At 53.1% G+C, this 18607-nt stretch overlaps 1 protein-coding gene across 1 annotated transcript; it reads left to right on the plus strand.

The window, feature by feature from the left end:
- Positions 1-11877: 11877 nt before the first annotated feature.
- LRRC25 (leucine rich repeat containing 25) lies at positions 11878-18607 on the plus strand. The gene is made up of 3 exons (XM_030820425.1): positions 11878-12025; positions 12507-13294; positions 17657-18607. The coding sequence occupies exons 2-3, from the start codon at positions 12516-12518 to the stop codon at positions 17793-17795; spliced, it is 918 nt and encodes a 305-aa protein (XP_030676285.1). The 5' UTR covers positions 11878-12025; positions 12507-12515; the 3' UTR covers positions 17796-18607.

Here is an 18607-nt window from a genome sequence, read left to right on the forward strand (position 1 = left end):
GCCAAGTGTGGTGGCCCACACCTGTGGTCCCCACTACATGGGAGGCTGAGCCAGGAGGATCGCTTGAGCACAGGAGGTGGAGGTTGCAGTGAGTGAGATCACGCCACTGCACTCCAGCCTGGGTGACCGAGTGAGACCTTGTCTCAAAAAAACAAAACAAAAAGAACCATCTTAATTTGGTGGCTTGGGCCACGCGCAGTGGCTCACGACTGTAATCCCAGCACTTTGGGAGGCCAAGGCAGGCGGATCACCTGAGATCAGGTTTGAGACCAGCCTGGCCGACATGGCAAAACCCCGTCTCTACTAAAAATACAAAAATTAGCCGGGTGTGATGTCAGGCGCCTGTAATCCCAACTGCTCAGGAGGCTGAGGCAGGAGAATCACTTGAACCTGCGGGGCAAAGGTTGCAGTGAGCCATGGTGCCACCGCACACCAGCCTGGGAGACAGAGCAGTACTCTGTCTCAAAAAAAAAAAAAAAAAATTGGTGGCTTGGTGAAGGAGACTCTAAGACTCAATTCAGGGGCATAATTATCTGAGAGGTGATCCCAGAAGCCTCCTGGGGGGTAAAGAGGCAGGAAGGGAAGGGGAGCCCTGCAGGGGGCGCCAGCGAGCAGGTTCAACGTGGGCAACCAGGAATGGGTCCTTTCTCAGGGAGACAGCACAGAAGAGGTGCTTCTGTTGTCCTACCTGAGGGTGGAGGGAGCGGAGGCATTTAGAGCCAACTCTCCTTCCGTCTGTGGTTGAGGACTGCTCTCAAGAGAGCCATGTGGCCATGACGTGGCCTCCCACGGTCAGAGCAACTGTCAGCCAAGAAATGCAAGCCTCGCGGGTGGGACATGCTTGGCCGACCATGGCTGCCTTCATGCTACGTTTTATTTCCCCACGACTCTCCCAAAGGTATTCAGTGGCTTTTAAAATTTTACTAGAACCAGCGGGGTGGGTGCGGTGGCTCATGCCTGTAGTCCCAGCACTCTGGGAGGCCAAGGCAGGAGGGTTGCTTGAGCCCAGGAGTTTGAGACCAGTCTGGGCAATGTGGTGAAACCCTGTCTCTACCAGAAAAATAGAAAAATTAGGGAGGTGTGGTGGCGTGCACCTGTAATCCCAGCTACTTGGGAGGCTGAGTTAGGAGGATCACTTGAGCCGAGGAGGTGCAGGCTGCAGTGAGCCATGATTGCGCCAGTGCACCCCGGGCTGGGTGACTGAGCCAGACTGTGTCAAAAAACAAAACAGGCCGGGCGCGGTGGCTCACGCTTGTAATCCCAGCACTTTGGGAGGCCGAGGCGGGCAGATCACGAGGTCAGGAGATTGAGACCACAGTGAAACCCCGTCTCTACTAAAAAATACAAAAAATTAGCAGGGCGTGGTGGCAGGCGCCTGTAGTCCCAGCTACTCAGAGAGGCTGAGGCAGGAGAATGGCGTGAACCCAGGAGGCGGAGCTTGCAGTGAGCCGAGATTGCGCCACTGCACTCCAGCCTGGGCGACAGAGCGAGACTCCGTCTCAAAAAAAAAAAAAAAAAAAAAAAAAGACATTACTAAAGCCGGGTACAGTGGCTCATGCCTGTAATCCCAGCACTTTGGGAGGCCGAGGTGGGCGGATCACAAGGTCAGGAGATCGAGACCATCCTGGCTAACACGGTGAAACCCCGTCTCTACGAAAAATACAAAAAATTAACCGGGCGTGGTGGCGGACGCCTGTAGTCCCAGCTACTCTAGTCCCAGCTACTCGGGAGGTTGAGGCAGGAGAATGGCGTGAACCCGAGAGGCGGAGCTTACAGGGAGCCCAGATGGCGCCACTGCACTCCAGCCTGGGCAACAGAGTGAGCCTCCGTCTCAAAAACAAAAACAACAACAAAAAACATTACTATAACCAACAAGGCCACGTGACCTTAAACAAGGTCTTCTCATGTTATTAAAAAGTCATGTTTTGGGCTGGGTGCTGTGTCTTACGCCTGTAATCCCAGCACTTTGGGAAGCCGAGGTGGGAGGATCACCTGAGGTCAGGAGTTCGAGACCAGCCTGGCCAACAAGGTGAAACCCCATCTCTATTAAAAATACAAAAATTAGCCAGGCGTGGTGGTGTGCGTCTGTAATCCCAGCTACTTGGGAAATTGAGTCACGAGAATCACTTGAACCCGGGAGGCAGAGATCGCAGTGAGCCAAGTTCATGTCACTTCAGCCTAGGCGACAGAACGAGACTCCATCTCAAAATAATAATAATAATAATAATAATAATAATAATAATAATAATACTTCAGTTCAGCCTAGGCGACAGAGCAAGACTCCATCTCAAAAATAATAATAATAATAAAATAAAAAATAAAAAATATAAAAATACAGAGTAGGCAGCTAAGGCACAGAGAGGTTGAGGTGCAGGTCGTAGGTCACACAGCTTTGAAGCGTCTGAGCCAGCCTCAATCATCGTTTGATGAATGAATGCATACAGGTCCACGATGTCCATGTCAGTCCACATTCCAGCTGTGCCCTTAAGTCCTCCCTGGCCCAGACTCGTGGTCATTACACCTACTTCTGGTCCTGACTGCTGGCTCCAGAGCCCCTCAGACCCCTCCAGACTCCCAAGCCTTGTTGAGGGTCTCTGGTGCTTGGCTCAGCCCTCCCCATCCCCCTGGGGAAGACTGGATTCCACCAGCAGGGGACCTGTGGGCAGACTTTGTATTTTTTTTTAATTTATATTTTTTAGACATAGGGTCTCACTTTGTGGCCCAGGCTGGAGTACAGTGGCATGATCATGGCTCACTGCAGCCTTGACCTCCTGGGCCCAATGGATCCTCCCACCTCAGCCTCCCAAGTAGCTGGGACTACAGGCACACACTACCAGGCCTGGCTAATTTAAAAAAAACTTTTTAAGCAGCACGCAGTGGCTCACATCTGTAATCCCAGCACTTTGAGAGGCTGAGGTGGGAAGATCATTTGAGGCCAGAAGTTTGAGACCAGCCTGGCTAACATTGCAAAACCCCATCTCTACAAAATAATAATAATAATAGCAATAATAATAATAGCTGGGCATGGTGGCGCACACCTATAATAGCTTCTTGGGAGGCTGAGGCATGAGAATCCCTTGAACCCAAGAAGGGGAGGTTGCAGTGAGCCGAGATTGCGCCACTGCACTCCAGCCTGGGCGACAGAGCCAGATCCTGTCTCATAAAAATAAATAAATAAATAAAGTTTTTGGCTTGGTACAGTGGCTCAGGCCTGTAATCCCAACACTTTGGGAGGCTGAGGCAGGAGGAACATTTGAGCCCAGGAGTTTGAGACCTGCCTGGGCAACATGGCAAAAACCCCATCTCTCTTCTCTCTCTCTCTCTTTTTTTTTTTTTAGACGGAGTCTTGCTGTGTCACCCAGGCTGGAGTGCAGTGGTGCGATCTCAGCTCACTGCAAGCTCCGCCTCCCAGGTGCACGCCATTCTCCTGCCTCAGCCTCCGGAGTAGCTGGGACTACAGGCGCCCGCCACCACGCCCAGGTAATTTTTTGTATTTTTAGTAGAGACAGGGTTTCACTGTGTTTGTTAGCCAGGATGATCTCGATCTCCTGACCTCGTGATCTGCCTGCTCTCAGCCTCCCAAAGTGCTGAGATTACAGGCATGAGCCACTGTGCTTGGCCAACCCCATCTCTTAAAATAATGCAAATAATTAGCCGGGCATGGTGACGTGTGCCTGCCGACCCAGCTACTCCGGAGGCTGAGGTGGGAGGATCACCTGAGTCCCAGAGGTGGAGGATGCAGTGCAGTGAGCAATGATTTTGGCATCACACTCCAGCCTGGGTGTCGGACAGAGACCTTGTCTCAAAAAGAATTTTTTTTTTTTTTGTAGAGACAGAGTCTCAATATGTTGCCCAGGCTGGTCTTGAACTCCTGGGCTCAAGCGATCCTCCCAACTCGGCCTCCCAAAGTGCTGGGATTGCAGGCATGAGCCATCACGCCTGGCGTGGGGGAGGGTTTTTAAACTCCCCTGCTCTGCCTCATGGCTGTCACAGAGAGGATGGAGGTGGCAGCAAAACAGGAAGGAGGAGGCTGGGATGGGAGATTTGGGGTCTGTGCAGGTGGTTGGGGAAGGGGTAGGGCAGCCCTTGACCCTGCTCCAGCCTGATCTGACCCCACAGGGCCAGGCATCCATGGCTGCCCCACTCCCTAGACTAAGGGTTCTTGGGGCAGTACCCAGGCTGAGGCCTGGAGGGACTCTGGCGTCACCCACCTCAGGGTGGGCTCTGAGGACCAGAGGGTGTTGGGTGAATGTGGTGATGGGGTTGAATTGAGGCGAGGCCACCCCAGGGAGCTTCTTGCCTGGCTCTCCATGTTTGTTTCTTGGGGTAGGGGGCTCTGGACTTTCCAGGGCATCTCTAGGGTCTGTGAGGATCTCTGGGTGGTCTCGATGTCTCTGAATATTTATCTTTTTTTTTTTTTGAGATGGAGCCTTGCTCTGTCACCCGGGCTGTAGTGCAGTGGTGTGGTCTTGGCTCACTGCAAGCTCTGCCTCCTGGGTTCACGCCATTCGCCTGCCTCAGCCTCCCCAGTAGCTGGGACTACAGGGGCCCGCCACCACGCCTGGCTAATTTTTTGTATTTTTAGTAAAGACAGGGTTTCACCATGTTAGCCAGGATGGTCTCAATCTCCTGACCTTGTGATCCACCCGCCTTGGCCTCCCTAAGTGCTGGGATTACAGGTGTGAGCCACCCTGCCCAGCCTTTTTTTTTTTTTTTGAGACAGAGTCTCGCTCTGTCACCCAGGTTGGAGTGCAGTGGCACAATCTCAGCTCACTACAACCTCTGCCTCTTGGGTTCAAGTGATTCTCCTGCCTCAGCCTCCCTAGTAGCTGGAATTACAGGCGTGCACCATCATTCCTGGCTAATTTTTGTATTTTTAGTAGAGGCGGGGTTTCACCATGTTGGCCAGGCTGGTCGTGAACTCCTGACCTCAGGTGATCCACCCGCCTCAGCCTCCTAAAGTGCTAGGATTACAGGCATGAGCCACCGTGCCCAGCCTGGATGTCTCTGAATGTCTCTGAAAGTCTCTGGGGATCTCTGAGGGTCTCTGAGGGTCTTTGGGAGTCTCTGAGGTTTTCTTGGCATCCCTGGGCGTTTCTGAGTGCTCCTAGGTGTCTCTGCATGCCTATGGTGGCCTCCAAGTGTTTCTGAGGGTCTCTTGGCATCTCTGAGTATCCCTGGGGGGGCGGGCTGGTGTCTCTCTGTCTGGGGCCATCTCTGGCGGCTGCCTGGAGGTTTTTGTGCAGACTGGCTGGCCCTGCCTGGGACTCAAGCCCGGGACGGCTTCAGGTACATCGGGGGGCAGCAGAGAGACCACAGGGAGGTGGACTCTGAAAGTTCCAGGCTCCCTTCAGCCAGGGATGAGGCCAGTGGAGCCTTGAGCTGTCCCCTTTCCCAGAAGCCTGGGTGTAGCCAGCTGGGGCTGTGTCAGGAAGGCCCAGACCCCAGGGGCCCCAGACCCCAAGACTCCCAGACCTCTGGATCCCTAGACCCCAGCACCCCCAGACCCCAAGACCCCCAGACCTCAGGACCCCAAGACCCCAGGACCCCCAGACTTCTGGATCCCCAGACCCCAGGATCCCCAGACCCCAGGACCTTCAGGCCCCAGGACCCCCAAACCCCAAGACTCCCAGACCTCTGGATCCCCATACCCCAGGACCCACAGACCTCAGAACCCTCACATCCTAAGACCCACATGAAGGGGTGGCCTGCCCCTCCACACCTGTGGGATATCTCCTCAGGTGGGACGAGAGACTGAGAAAAGAAATAAGACACAGAGACAGAGTATAGAGAAAGAACAGTGGGCCCGGGGGACCGGTGCTCAGCATACCAAGGACTGCACCGGCACCAGTCTCTGAGTTCCCTCAGTATTTATTGATTACTATTTTCACTATTTCAGCAAGAGGAATGCATCAAGAGAGCAGGGTGATAGTGGGGAGGAGGTCAGCAAGAAAACATGTGAGCAAAGGAATCTGTGTCACAAATTCAAGAGAAGGTACTATGCCTGGATGTGCATGTAGGCCAGATTTATACTTCTCTCCACCCAAACATCTCAGTGGAGTAAAGAGTAACAGAGCAGCATTGCTGCCAATATGTCTCGCCCCCCGCCATAGGGCGATTTTTCTCCTATCTCAGAATTGAACAAATGTACAATCGGGTTTTATACCGAGACATTCAGTTCCCAGGGACAGGCAGGAGACAGAGGCCTTCCTCTTAGCTCAACTGCAAGAGGCCTTCCTCTTTTACTAATCCTCCTCAGCACAGACCCTTCACGGGTGTCGGGCTCGGGGGACGATCAGATCTTTTCCATCCCACGAGGCCATGTTTCAGACTATCACATGGGGAGAAACCTTGGACAGTACCTGACTTTCCAGGGCAGAGGTCCCTGCGGCTTTCTGCAGTGCATTGTGCCCCTGGTTACTCGAGAATGGAGAATGGCGATGACTTTTATCAAGCATACTGCCTGTAAACATTTTATTAGCAAAGCACATCCTGCACAGCACTAGATCCCTTAAACCTTGATTCCATACAACACATATTTCTGTGAGCTCAAGGTTGGGGCTAAAGTTGCAGATTAACAGCATCTCAGGGCAAAGCAATTGTTCAGGGTATGGGTCAAAATGGAGTTTCTTATGTCTTCCTTTTCTACATAGACACAGTAACAGTCTGATCTCTCTTTCTTTTCCCTACACCCCAGACCCCAGGACTGCCAAACTCCAGGGCCCCCAGACTGCAGGACCCCCAGATCCCAAGACTCCCAGACCTCTGGATCCCCAGACTTCAGAACCACCAGACCCCTGGACCCCCAGACCCCAAGACTCTCAGACCCCTGGATCCCCAGACCCCTGGACCCCTAGACCCCCCCACCAAACCCCCATATCCCAAGACCCCTAGATCCCAGGACTCCCAAACCTCTGGATCCTCAGACTTTAGGACACCCAGACCCCAGGACTCTTAGATTCCAGGACTCTCAGACCCCTGGATCCTCAGACCTCAGAGTCCCCAAATCTCAGGACCCCCCAGACCTCAGACTCCAAGGCCCCCAGCTCCCCCAGACCCACCTCCAAAACTCACTATCCCAGACCCCAGCCTGCCTGTCCCCCACCACCTGCAGCCTCGGGTCTGGCACTTCCTCATTTCTTCATTTCCTTTTTTTCTAAGAGGCCTCAGAACTGGGCGTGGAGGACGTGCAGCTGCATGAGGCTCGCTGCTGGCTGGGCTCCTCCATCCCTCTGCTCCTTACAAAAGAGGCTCCAAGAGCTCCCCTGCTCCCTCTGCTGTCTACTGAGGACACAGTGAGAAGACAGTCATCTGCAAACTAGGAAGTGAATCTGCTGGTGCCTTGATCTAGGACTTCCCAGCTTCCGGAACTGTTGTTCATAAGTTACCCCAGTTTACGGCATATTTGTTATAGCAGCCTGAACAAACATTTGGAGACATCTGTTCTCTACCCAGGGCTGCTCCCACCACGGGGCCTTTGCACATGCTGTTCCCACTCCTGGATGCTGTTCCCCACATCCCTTCCTTCTTACTCCCTAAGGGGTTCCTTGATCATCCCATTGAAAAGTTGCTTCTGTGGCCAGGCTCAGTGGCTCACGCCTGTAATCCCAACACTCTGGGAGGCCGAGGAGGGTGGATCACCTGAGGTCAGGAGTTTGCGACCAGCCTGGCCAACATGGTGAAACCCCGTCTCTACTAAAAATACAAAAAGTTAGCTGGGCGTGGTCCCATGTGCCTGTAATCCCAGCTACTTGAGAGGCTGAGGCAGGAGAATCGTTTGAACCCGGGAGGTGGAGGTTGCAGTGAGCCGAGATCGTGCCACTGCACTCCAGCCTGGGCAACAGGAGCAAAACTCTGTCTCAAATAAAAATAAATAAATAAATAAAAGTTTCCCCATCTCATTTCCTGCCCTTATTTTTCTTTGCAGCATTCCCACCACCTGCACTTGATATATTTTCCTGATGGATTCTGCCTGTTGTCTGTTTCCCCAACTACAGTGAGAGCCCTGGGGTGGCGGTGAGGGGGTTGCTGGGATTTTTGTCTGTTTTATTCACTGCTGTGTCTGTGGTTCATAGTACCTGGTATACAACAGGAACTTCATAAAGGCTTGCAGAGGAAATGAATGAGTCTTTCCTTATAGGTTCATAGAGATTTATAATTTCATTTTCAGAACTCTGTGGCATGCTAGGATGGATGAACTGAACTGTTACTGATGTAACCAATCCTTTATTTCCTTTTTTTTTTTTTTTCCTTCTTCTTGAGGCAGAGTATCACTCTGCACTCTGTCACCCCAGGCTGGAGTACAGTGGCACGATTTCGGCTCACTTCAACCTCTGCCTCCCAGACTCAAGTGATCCTCGTGCCTTAGCATCCCGAGTAGCTGGAAGTACAAGGATGTGCCACCACTCCCAGCTAATTTTTGTATTTTTTTTTTTTTTTTTTGTAGACATGGGGTTTCACCATGTTGCCCAGGCTAGTCTTGAACTCCTGGGCTCAAGCGATCCTCGTACCTTGGCCTCCCAAAGTGCTGAGATTACAGGCATGACTCACTGTGCCTGGCCCATTTTATTTTATTTTTTCATGTAACAAACAATGCTGCAATGAATCACTTTGAGCCTGGAGCATCTTTTTGCCTTCTCTCTCTCTTTTTTTTTTTAGACGAAGTCTCACTCTGTCACCAGGCTGGAGTGCTGTGGTGCGATCTTGGCTTACTGCAACCTCCAACTCCCTGGTTCAAGTGATTCTCCTGCCTCAGCCTCCCGAGTAGCTGGGATTACAGGTACATGCCACCACGCCCAGCTAATTTTTTGTATTTTTGGTAGAGACAGGGTTTCACAATGTTGGCCAGGATGGTCTCAATCTCCTGACCTTATGATCCGCCTGCCTCAACCTCCCAAAGTGCTGGGATTACAGGTTGTGAGCCACCACGCCCAACTTTGCCTTCTCAAACAAACAAACAAACAAACAAAAAAACCTGCAACATACACATAACATAAAATCGAATATTTTAGCCTATTTATTTATTTATTTATTTACTATTATTATTATTTTGAGATGGAGTTTTGCTCTTGTTGCCCAGGCTGGAGTGCAGTGCTGCGATCTCGGCTCAACTGCAACCTCCACCTCCTGGGCTCAAGCGATTCTCCTGCCTCAGCCTCCCAAGTAGCTGGGATTACAGGCATGCGCCACCACGCTCGGCTAATTTTGTGTATTTACTAGAGACGGGGTTTCTCCATGTTGGTCAGGCTGGTCTCAAACTCTGGACCTCAGGTGATCCGCCCGCCTCAGCCTCCCAAAGTGCTGGGATTACAGGCATGAGCCACCGTGCCCGGCCCATTCATTTATTTTAAATTATTTTTTAGAGATAGGGTCTTGCTCTGCTGCATAGGCTGGAGTGGAGTGGCACAATCACAGCTCACTGCAGTCACGACCTTCTGGGCTCAAGGGATCCTCCCACCTCAGCCTCTGAAGTAGCTGGGACTACAGGCTGAAGCCACCACGCCCAGCTAATTTTTAAATTATTATTATTATTATTATTGAGATGGAGTCTCACTCTAACGCCCAAACTGGAGTGCAGTGGCATGATCTCAGCTCACTGCAACCTCCGCCTCCTGGGTTCAAGCGATTCTCCTGCCTCAGCCTCCCTAGTAGCTGGGATTACAGGCACATGCCACCATGTCCAGCTAATTTTTTTATTTTTAGTGGAGAAGGGGTTTCACCATGTCGGCAAGGCTGGTCTCGTACTCCTGACCTCGTGATCTGCCCACCTTGGTCCCCCAAAGTGCTGGGATTACAGGCATGAGCCACCACGCCTGGGCTGAGCCACATTTTTTTATTCGTTAGTCAGTTCACACTGTAAACATGCAAATATTCAGGCAGGGATTCCCAGAAGTGGACTTGCTGTGTCAGCAGGCGCATGAGTTCATCATTCCGGTGGCATGTGCCAGGGTGCCCCCCACCAATGCTACACCATGGATGCACCCCACAGCCTGGCTGGCACAGAATGTCATTGCACTGTTGGATTTTTGCCAATTTGATTGGTGAAGACAAACAGTTTGTGATTTGCAGTTTTCTTATGAAGTGTGAACTTGTTTTGTTTTTTTTTTTTTTTTGGAGACAGGTCTCACTCTGTTGCCCAGGCTGGAATGCAGTGGAGTGATCTTGGCTCATTGCAGCCTCCGCCTCCCGGGTTCAAACAATTCTCCTGCCTCAGCCTCCCGAGTAGCTGGGACTACAGGCACATACCACCACATCTGGCTAATTTTTTTATTTTTTGAGACGGACTCTCGCTCTGTCACCCAGGCTGGAGTGCAGTGGCGCAATCTCGGCTCACTGCAAGCTCCGCCTCCCAGGTTCACGCCATTCTCCTGCCTCAGCCTCTCCGAGTAGCTGGGACTACAGGCGCCCGCCACCACACCCGGCTAATTTTTTTTTTTGTATTTTTAGTAGAGACGGGATTTCACTGTGGTCTCGATCTCCTGACCTCGTGGTCCGCCAGCCTCGGCCTCCCAAAGTGCTGGGATTACAAGCGTGAGCCACCGCGCCTGGCCAATTTTTTTATTTTTTAAAGTAGAGAGGGGGTTTCACCATGATGGCCAGGCTGGTCTCTAACTCCTGAGCTCAAGCGATCTGCTTACTTCAGCCTCCCAAAGTGTTGGGATTACAGGTGTGAGCCACTGCACCTGGCAAGAATGAGCATCTCTGGACATGTTGAAGAGCAGTTTCCCGCTTTTTCTTCAAGGTCTCGGTTCAAAGCCTTTGTTTTCCCGCTTTTTCTTCAAGGTCTCGGTTCGAAGCCTTTGACCATTTCTCGGAGTTTGGCAATGGGAAGGACAGAGGCTGAGGAGAGGGGAAAACATGGGGGAGTGGACTCCCAGCCTCCCAGATCCCAGAGAAACCTCTGTGCATTTGACAGCTGTGGACATGGTGGCACACACAGTTAAGGTGGCACAGTGAGTCAGGGGCTGGCATAGGTTGGAACCTGGTCCACCTGACACCAGGTTCAAGTGAGACCTCCCAGCCCACCCCTCGTCAGTATCACTTTTGTCTCTACTACTCCCCCAGTCTGCCTCAGGCCCCCATCTGCTTCTGGGACCTCAGCCTCCTCCCCACGTTGCCCACCTCAGACACCAGGCTCACTCCAGAGGGACTTCTTGAGCCAGTGCCCCTCTGCCCACGCACCTGCCTTGGCTCCACATGGACCTCTTCCCCCACCACCAATTCCTTCTATCCTTTCCACTCCTAACCATGCTATCCCAGCCAGCTACATTTTCTCAAGCTGCTGGGAGCCCTCCTCACTGTCCCCTCCAGCATAGAGATGCCATTGTGCAAGAACTCAGTGGGAGAGGCTTGGAGGAGCTTGGAGAGCCAGTGACAGGTTTGGGGAATCTTGGTGAACTCCTACTCATGCACTGAAGCCCCAACTGTAATTCCTCCTCCTCCAGGAAGCCTTCCAGGACCCTGTCTTTCCCTCTGGACCTTCCTTGACTGCATGGGACTAGGAGTGTCTATGTCCAGCTCTGTCCCCTCTTAAGATAGCTCCTTGAGGACCTGGTCAGGGCTGAGGCCTCTTGGGGGCCCAGCGTGGGTGATGCTCGTTGAATGAATAAATGACTGCATGAGCTGGGAGCCAACAGAGCTGAGATTGAGAAGCGAGTTGATGAGGTGGCAGTCGGTTGGGGTGCTAATAGAGTACATGAAGTCACTGGGTTCTAGCAAGAGGGAAGCGGGACCCTGGGCCACGCCTCCCCCTTGCGCTCCTTCCACCTCTGGTGAGAACCTTGAGGCCCTGCAAGGGGGCGGATCTTTGTCTTCATTCTTCCCCTCTACACTCCACCCAGACACCAGTTCCTCTTCCCTCTGAGTCGCTGGGTGCAGAGCCAGAGGAACGCCAGCGACCCCAGCAGCGCTGCGGAGGGTGCTGGCCGCTGCGGCCCCCGTGTCCCGGTGGGCCAGGACGCAGCCTCTGGGCGCCGTCGCTTTTCCAGCATCGCAGAGGCAAAAGCGTGGCAGTGCGACCCAAAAGGTAGGATTGAGGCTCTAGAACTTGCACCTGTGAAGGGACTGCAAACCAGACCTGGGAGGACCCTTTCTACAGCCCCCACTCCACCCTATCCCAGGACTTCCCAGCGACCCGCGGTTCTGGGAGATACCTAGAGCGGGATCGGGGGGCCTGGGCCGTTTCCAAGGCAACCGCTTATTTGCATAGGGTCCCGTCCTGGCCAATGAGGGCGCCCCAAATGTTCAGGACGTAGAAGAAGGGGTTAACTGGGCCGAGTCTCCTCCTCCCCTTCCAAGCTCGCTAGGCACCGGGGTTACCTACCCATTCCCCAGAAGGGGAGACTGAGGCAGCCCACCAGCCAAAGGAGGCGACCAGACTGGGGCTGCGTTTTACCATTTCAGAAGCGGCTTGAGCTGGTCTGAGCTATAATAATAAACACTAGCGGTGGAGGCGAGGGCGACCACAGGGCTGAGGTCAGGGCTAGGATTCCGGTGTCTCTACGTAGGTTGCTTGAATGGGGGGCACCCTGGCATGGACGCTGCTGTTGCCGCTGCTGCTGCCGGAGTCAGACAGCCTGGAACTGTCGTGCACCGTGTCCTCCGCGGATGTGGACTGGAATACGGAGTTCAGTGCCACGTGCCTGAATTTCAGTGGCCTCGGCCTGAGCCTGCCCCACAACCAGTCTCTGCGGGCCAGCAACGTGATTCTCCTTGACCTGTCTGGGAACGGCCTGCGAGAGCTTCCAGTGACCTTCTTTGCCCACCTGCAGAAGCTTGAGGTCCTGAACGTGTTACGCAACCCGCTGTCCCGTGTGGATGGGGCGCTGGCCGCCGGCTGTGACCTTGACCTGCAGGCTGACTGCAGCTGTGCCCTGGAGTCCTGGCACGAGGTCCGCCGAGACAACTGCTCTGGCCAGAAGCCTCTGCTCTGCTGGGACACAACCAGCTCCCAGCACAACCTCTCTGCCTTCCTGGAGGTCAGCTGCGCCCCTGGCCTGGCCCCTGCAACCATCGGGGCAGTGGTGGTCAGCGGGTGCCTGCTTCTTGGACTTGCCATCGCTGGCCTCGTGCTGGCCTGGAGACTCTGGCGATGCCGAGTGGCCAGAAGCCGGGAGCTGGACAAGCCCTGGGCTGCTCAGGATAGGCCCAAGCCCAGTTTAGGCTTGCAGCCACGGTACAGCAGCCGGAGCGCCCCCAAGCCCCAAGTGGCCATGCCATCCTGCCCCTCCACTCCCGACTACGAGAACATGTTTGTGGGCCAGCCAGCAGCAGAGCACCAGTGGGCCGAACAAGGGTAAGTAACCCACTGAGACACCTGCCAAAGTGGTGAATAGTAAGGCTTCACACCCAGATGGCCAGGGTTCAAATCCCAGCTCTGCCACTTACAGGCTATGGGATCTTAGGTGACTAGCTTTACTTCTCTGAGCCTCAGTCTCCTCACCTATAAAATGGGGAGAGGACTGGATGTGGTGGCTCACACCTGTAATCCTAGCACTTTGGGAGGCCAAGGCAGGCGGATCACTTGAAGTCAGGAGTTCGAGACCAGCCTGGCCAACACAGTGAAACCCAGTCTGTACTAAAAATACAAAAATTAGCCAGGTGTGGCGGCGGGCGCCTGTGGTCCCAGCTACTCAGGAGGCTGAGGCAAGAGAATCGCTTGAACCTGGGAGTCAGAGTTTGCAGTGAGCCAAGTTCGTGCCATTGCACTCCAGCCTGGGTGACAGAGCGAGACTCCATCTCAAAAATAAAATCAATAAAATAAAATGAGGGTGAATTACAGCCCCCATCATAGTGTGCTGGGGTAAGAATTAAGTGAGTTTCCATATATGGGACAAACTTCCCCCTTATGACCTGTAAACCCAGTTTCTGGCGGCCAAGGATGGGGAGACAGGAGGCAACTGCTTGAGCAGAGTTGGGGCTCTGCGGTGGCGGACAGCAGCATAGGCCCAGGACCCATGTGACCCAAGGCTGTCTCTGAACCTCCATTTCTGTCTCCATAGAATGGGGACAGCCTTCCATTTCCCTATGACACACATGAGATGCTAAAGAGGTGCCCTACAAAGTCCCATCACCACTAGATGACTTTTTTTTTTTTTTGAGATGGAGTCTGGCTCTGTCACCCAGGCTAGAGTCCAGTGGCATGATCTCGGCTCACTGCCAGCTCCGCCTCCCGGGTTCACGCCATTCTCCTGCCTCAGCCTCCCAAGTAGCTGTGACTACAGGCGCCCGCCACCACGCCAGGCTAATTTTTTTGTATTTTTAGTAGAGACGGGGTTTCACCGTGTTAGCCAGGATGGTCTTGATCTCCTGACCTCGTGATCTGCCCACCTTGGCCTCCTTAAGTGCTGGGATTACAGATGTGAGCCACTGCGCCCAGCCGACATTTTTTTTTTTGAGACAGTCTCATTCTGTCGCCCAGGCTGGAGTGCAGTGGCGCCATCACAGATCACTGCAGCCTCAAGCTCCTGGCCTCAAGTGATCCTCCTGCCTCAGCCTCCAGAGTAGTTGGGACCACAGGCACATGCCGCCGCACCCAACTAATTTGTGTATTTTTCGTAGAGATGGGGGTCTTGCTATGTTTCTCAGGCTGGTCTCAAACTCTTGGCCTCAAGTGATCCTCATGTCTTAGCCTCCCAAAGTGCTGGGATTATGGGTGTGAGCCACCGCCACTGGCTTCTAGATGATTTTGCTGGGCTTAGACAAATGAGTTGAACTTTTCTAGGTTGGTGTGGGGTGCGGTGGCTCATGCCTATAATCCCAGCACTTTTCGAGGCCAAGGCAGTCAGATCACCTGTGGTCAGGACCTCAAGACCAGCCTGACCAACATGGTGAAACCCTGTCTCTACTAAAAAATACAAAAATTAGGCCAGGCACGGTGGCTCATGCCTGTAATCCCAACACTTTGGGAGGCCGAGGTGGGAGGATCACGAGGTCAGGAGTTCGAGACCAGCCTGGCCAATATGGTGAAACCCTGTCTCTACTAAAAATACAAAATTAGCCGGGCATGGTGGTGGGTGCCTATAATCCCAGCTACTTGGGAGGCTGAGGCAGGAAGAATCACTTGAACCCAGGAGGTGGAGGTTGCAGTGAGCCCAGATCGTACCACTGCACGCCAGCCTGGGCGACAGAGCGTGACTCTGTCTCAAAAAAAAAAAGAAGGAAAGAAAGAAAGAAAAAAAGAAAAGAAAAGCTTTTCTAGGTTGGAAAAGGGAATGGAGGGAATTTCAAGGGGTGAGACCCTCAGGGGCAGAGACCCAGAGGTGGGAAAGAACAGAGAATTTGCTGTGTGAATGGTTTTTGAGAAGGGATGACTTGAAAGCTGAGGCTTGAGGGGAACAGGGAGGGCCAAGCAGGAAGGGACCACAGCCATGGCTGTGTTTGGACAGCAGAGTCTGTGCCAGGAGGTGGGGAGGCTATCGGAAGGCTGTTGGTGAGAAGGGAGAAAATATGCAAAGCAGATGTAAACATGGCTCAAAAGCAGAAATGGTCTGAGGCAGGGTGTTGAAGACACTGGACTCACAAAAGCAGCTTGTGCTCTGATGTTCATCTTGGCCTCCCTGTCCCCAAGGCTCCCGGATCAGCGTCCTTTATGTCCTGGCCTCCAGAAACACTGTGTTTAGAATTGACTGTGTCATTTCCATCCTGCATCTTACAGTTACAGACATGGAGGCTCTGGGAGGCAGGGAAATGACTTGTCCGAGGTCACATAGCCAGTCAAAAAAGGCAGGACACAAACCCTGCCTCCCAGTCCTGTTCGTCCCCCTACAACCACTTAGGGGTTGGTGGGCAATTCGTATTAGAGTATAATTGACTGATAGACGCTGTTAACCCGAAGTAGCCATTTTGCCTTTTTTTTTTCCTGCTCTGTCGCCCAGGCTAGAGTGCAATGGCATGATCTCGGCTCACTGCAACCTTCACCTCCTGGGTTCAAGCGATTCTCCTGCCTCCTGCCTCAGCCTCCCGAGTAGCTGGGATTGCAGGCACCCACCATCACACCCGGCTAATTTTAGTAGAGACAGGGTTTTGCCATGTTGGCCAGGCTGGTCTTGAACTCCTGACCTCAGGTGATCTGCCCACCTTGGCTTCCCAAAGTGCTTGGATTATAGGCGTGAGCCACTGCACCTGGCCCAATGGTCCTTTTTACAAGAGGAGCTGGGTTGGAATTAGAATGTTCAGGGGGCAGGAAAGTTCTCTGGAGGTCTGCTGACCATAACAAATATTCCTAAGTAGCTCCCTACTCCTTAACCAATTCTAGAGATGCAGAAACTGAGGCTCAGAGACTTGCTTTTATATATGAGGGCCACAAAGTCAGCTGCTTCCGTGGTAAAAACATTTCCCATTGGGAAGAGCACAGAGTGTGGGCGCAGCCACTTGTGTCATGTGACTGACGTGGCCAGAGCTTCCGATTTTTTCAAGAGAAAACAAAAATTTAGATTTTAATGTAATAATGAACAGCCACCTCAATTTTTGTTTTTTCTTGGAGACGGGGTCTCCCTCTGTCATCCAGGCTGCAGTGCAGTGGTGTGATCACGGCTCACTGTAGGCTTGACATCCCGGGCTCAAGCGATCCTCCCACCTCAGCCTACTGAGTAGATGGGACTCCAGGCACATGTCACCACGCCTGAATAATTTTTTAATTTTTTGTAGAGATGGGGTCTCACCGTGTTGCCCAGGATGGTCTCAAACTCCTGGCCTCAAGCAGACCTTCTGCCTTGGCCTCCCAAAGTGCTGGGATTACAGGCGTGAGTCACCGCGCCTAGTCGCTATCTCATTTTTAAGGAAGGAAAAAGAGTTCAGGGTCCTCAGACCGCAGCGTTACACCCACAGAACCTTCCCTAAATCATTGCCCTCCTCCACTCCTCAGAGAGAGGTGGGGCTGGCTGGAAGTCAGAACACTAGCCCATGCCACAGTTTCCCCATATGTAAATATTCGGGGTGGATTGAGCCACTCCGAAGCTTTCTTTTTTTTTTTTTCCTTTTGAGATAGAGTCTTACTCTGTCTCCCAGGCTGGAGTGCAATGGCACAATCTCGGCCCAGTACAACCTCTACCTCCTGGGTTCAAGTGATTCTCCTGCCTCAGGCTCCCGAGTAGCTGGGACTACAGGCGTGTGCCACCATGCCTGGCTAATTTTTTTTTTTTTTTTTTTTTTTTTTTTTGAGACGGAGTCTTGCTTTTTCACCCAGGCTGGAGTGCAGTGGCGCAATCTCGGCTCACTGCAAGCTCCGCCTCCTGGGTTCACGCCATTCTCCTGCCTCAGCCTCTCCGAGTAGCTGGGACTACAGGCGCCCGCCACCACGCCCGGCTAATTTTTTGTATTTTTAGTAGAGACGGGGTTTCACCGTAGTCTCGATCTCCTGACCTCGTGATCCGCCCGCCTTGGCCTCCCAAAGTGCTGGGATTACAAGCGTGAGCCACCGCGCCCGGCCATGCCTGGCTAATTTTTGTATTTTTAGTAGAGACGGGGTTTCATCATGTTGTCCAGGCTGGTCTTGAACTCCTGATCTCAGGTGATCCACCCACCTCAGCCTCCCAAAGTGCTGGATTACAGGTGTGAGCCAGAGCACCTGGCCCACTCTGAACTTTCTCAAAGCTCATGTGCCTGTCCCCTGAGTCCTCCCCCTCCCACACTTACCCCGGTCTGTCTGTCCCCCCAGGGCTCACCCTTCAGAGGACAATGACTTTTACATGAACTACAAGGACATCGACCTGGCTTCCCAGCCTGTCTACTGTAACCTGCAGTCACTGGGCCAGGCCCCAATGGAAGAAGAGGAGTACGTGATCCCCGGGCGCTGAGCCTTCACCCAGAACCCCTTGTCTCTGCTGGGTGACTCAGGGCGTCCTAACTCCTCCCTGGCCTCAGTTTCCCCATCTGAAGAATGGGGACAGGAAAGGATTGTCCTTGAGGCCCCAGGAAGCTCTGCCGCCCCCTCCCTGTCCCCCATGCTGCTCCTCAGCCCCCTCAGCTCCTAGAGGGGGAAGAGGCGAGACCCCCAACAAGGGGACAGGAGGGTCACTGTGTCAATCCCGTCGTCACCCTCCTGTGGATGTACAGGCAGTGCTCAATAAATGCTTTGAGGCCGGTGAGGCTGCTGGTTCAGGGTGAGTGGGTTCCTCAAGGTGGGAATTTCTGAGTTCTAAGACCAAGTCTCCATCTAAGACTCCCAAATTGCTCCCCACCTCCCATCCCGGTTTTTTGTTGTTGTTTGTTTGTTTGTTTTTGAAATCAAGCCTCACTCTGTCACTCAGGCTGGAGTGCAGTGGTGCAATCTCGGCTCACTGCAACCTCTGCCTCCCAGGTTCAAGTGATTCTCCTGCCTCAGCCTCCCGGGTAGCTGGGATTACAGCACCCGCCACCATGCCCAGCTAATTTTTGTATTTGTAATACAGACGGGGTTTCACCATGTTGGCCAGGCTGGTCTTGAACTCCTGACCTCAAGTGATCTGCCTGCCTCGGCCTCCCGAAGTGCTGGGATTACAGGCGTGGCCACTGCGCCTGGCCACATTTCTCCCTTCTGCCCCTCTCAGGGCCCCTTCCCAGGTCCCTGATCTCCAGGCTCGGCCTCCAGAGCAGCCCACAACACCCCCAAAATAAAAAAATATATATA

This window comes from Nomascus leucogenys, chromosome 10 (genome assembly GCF_006542625.1).
Source record: "Nomascus leucogenys isolate Asia chromosome 10, Asia_NLE_v1, whole genome shotgun sequence".
Taxonomy (NCBI): Eukaryota; Metazoa; Chordata; class Mammalia; order Primates; family Hylobatidae; genus Nomascus; species Nomascus leucogenys.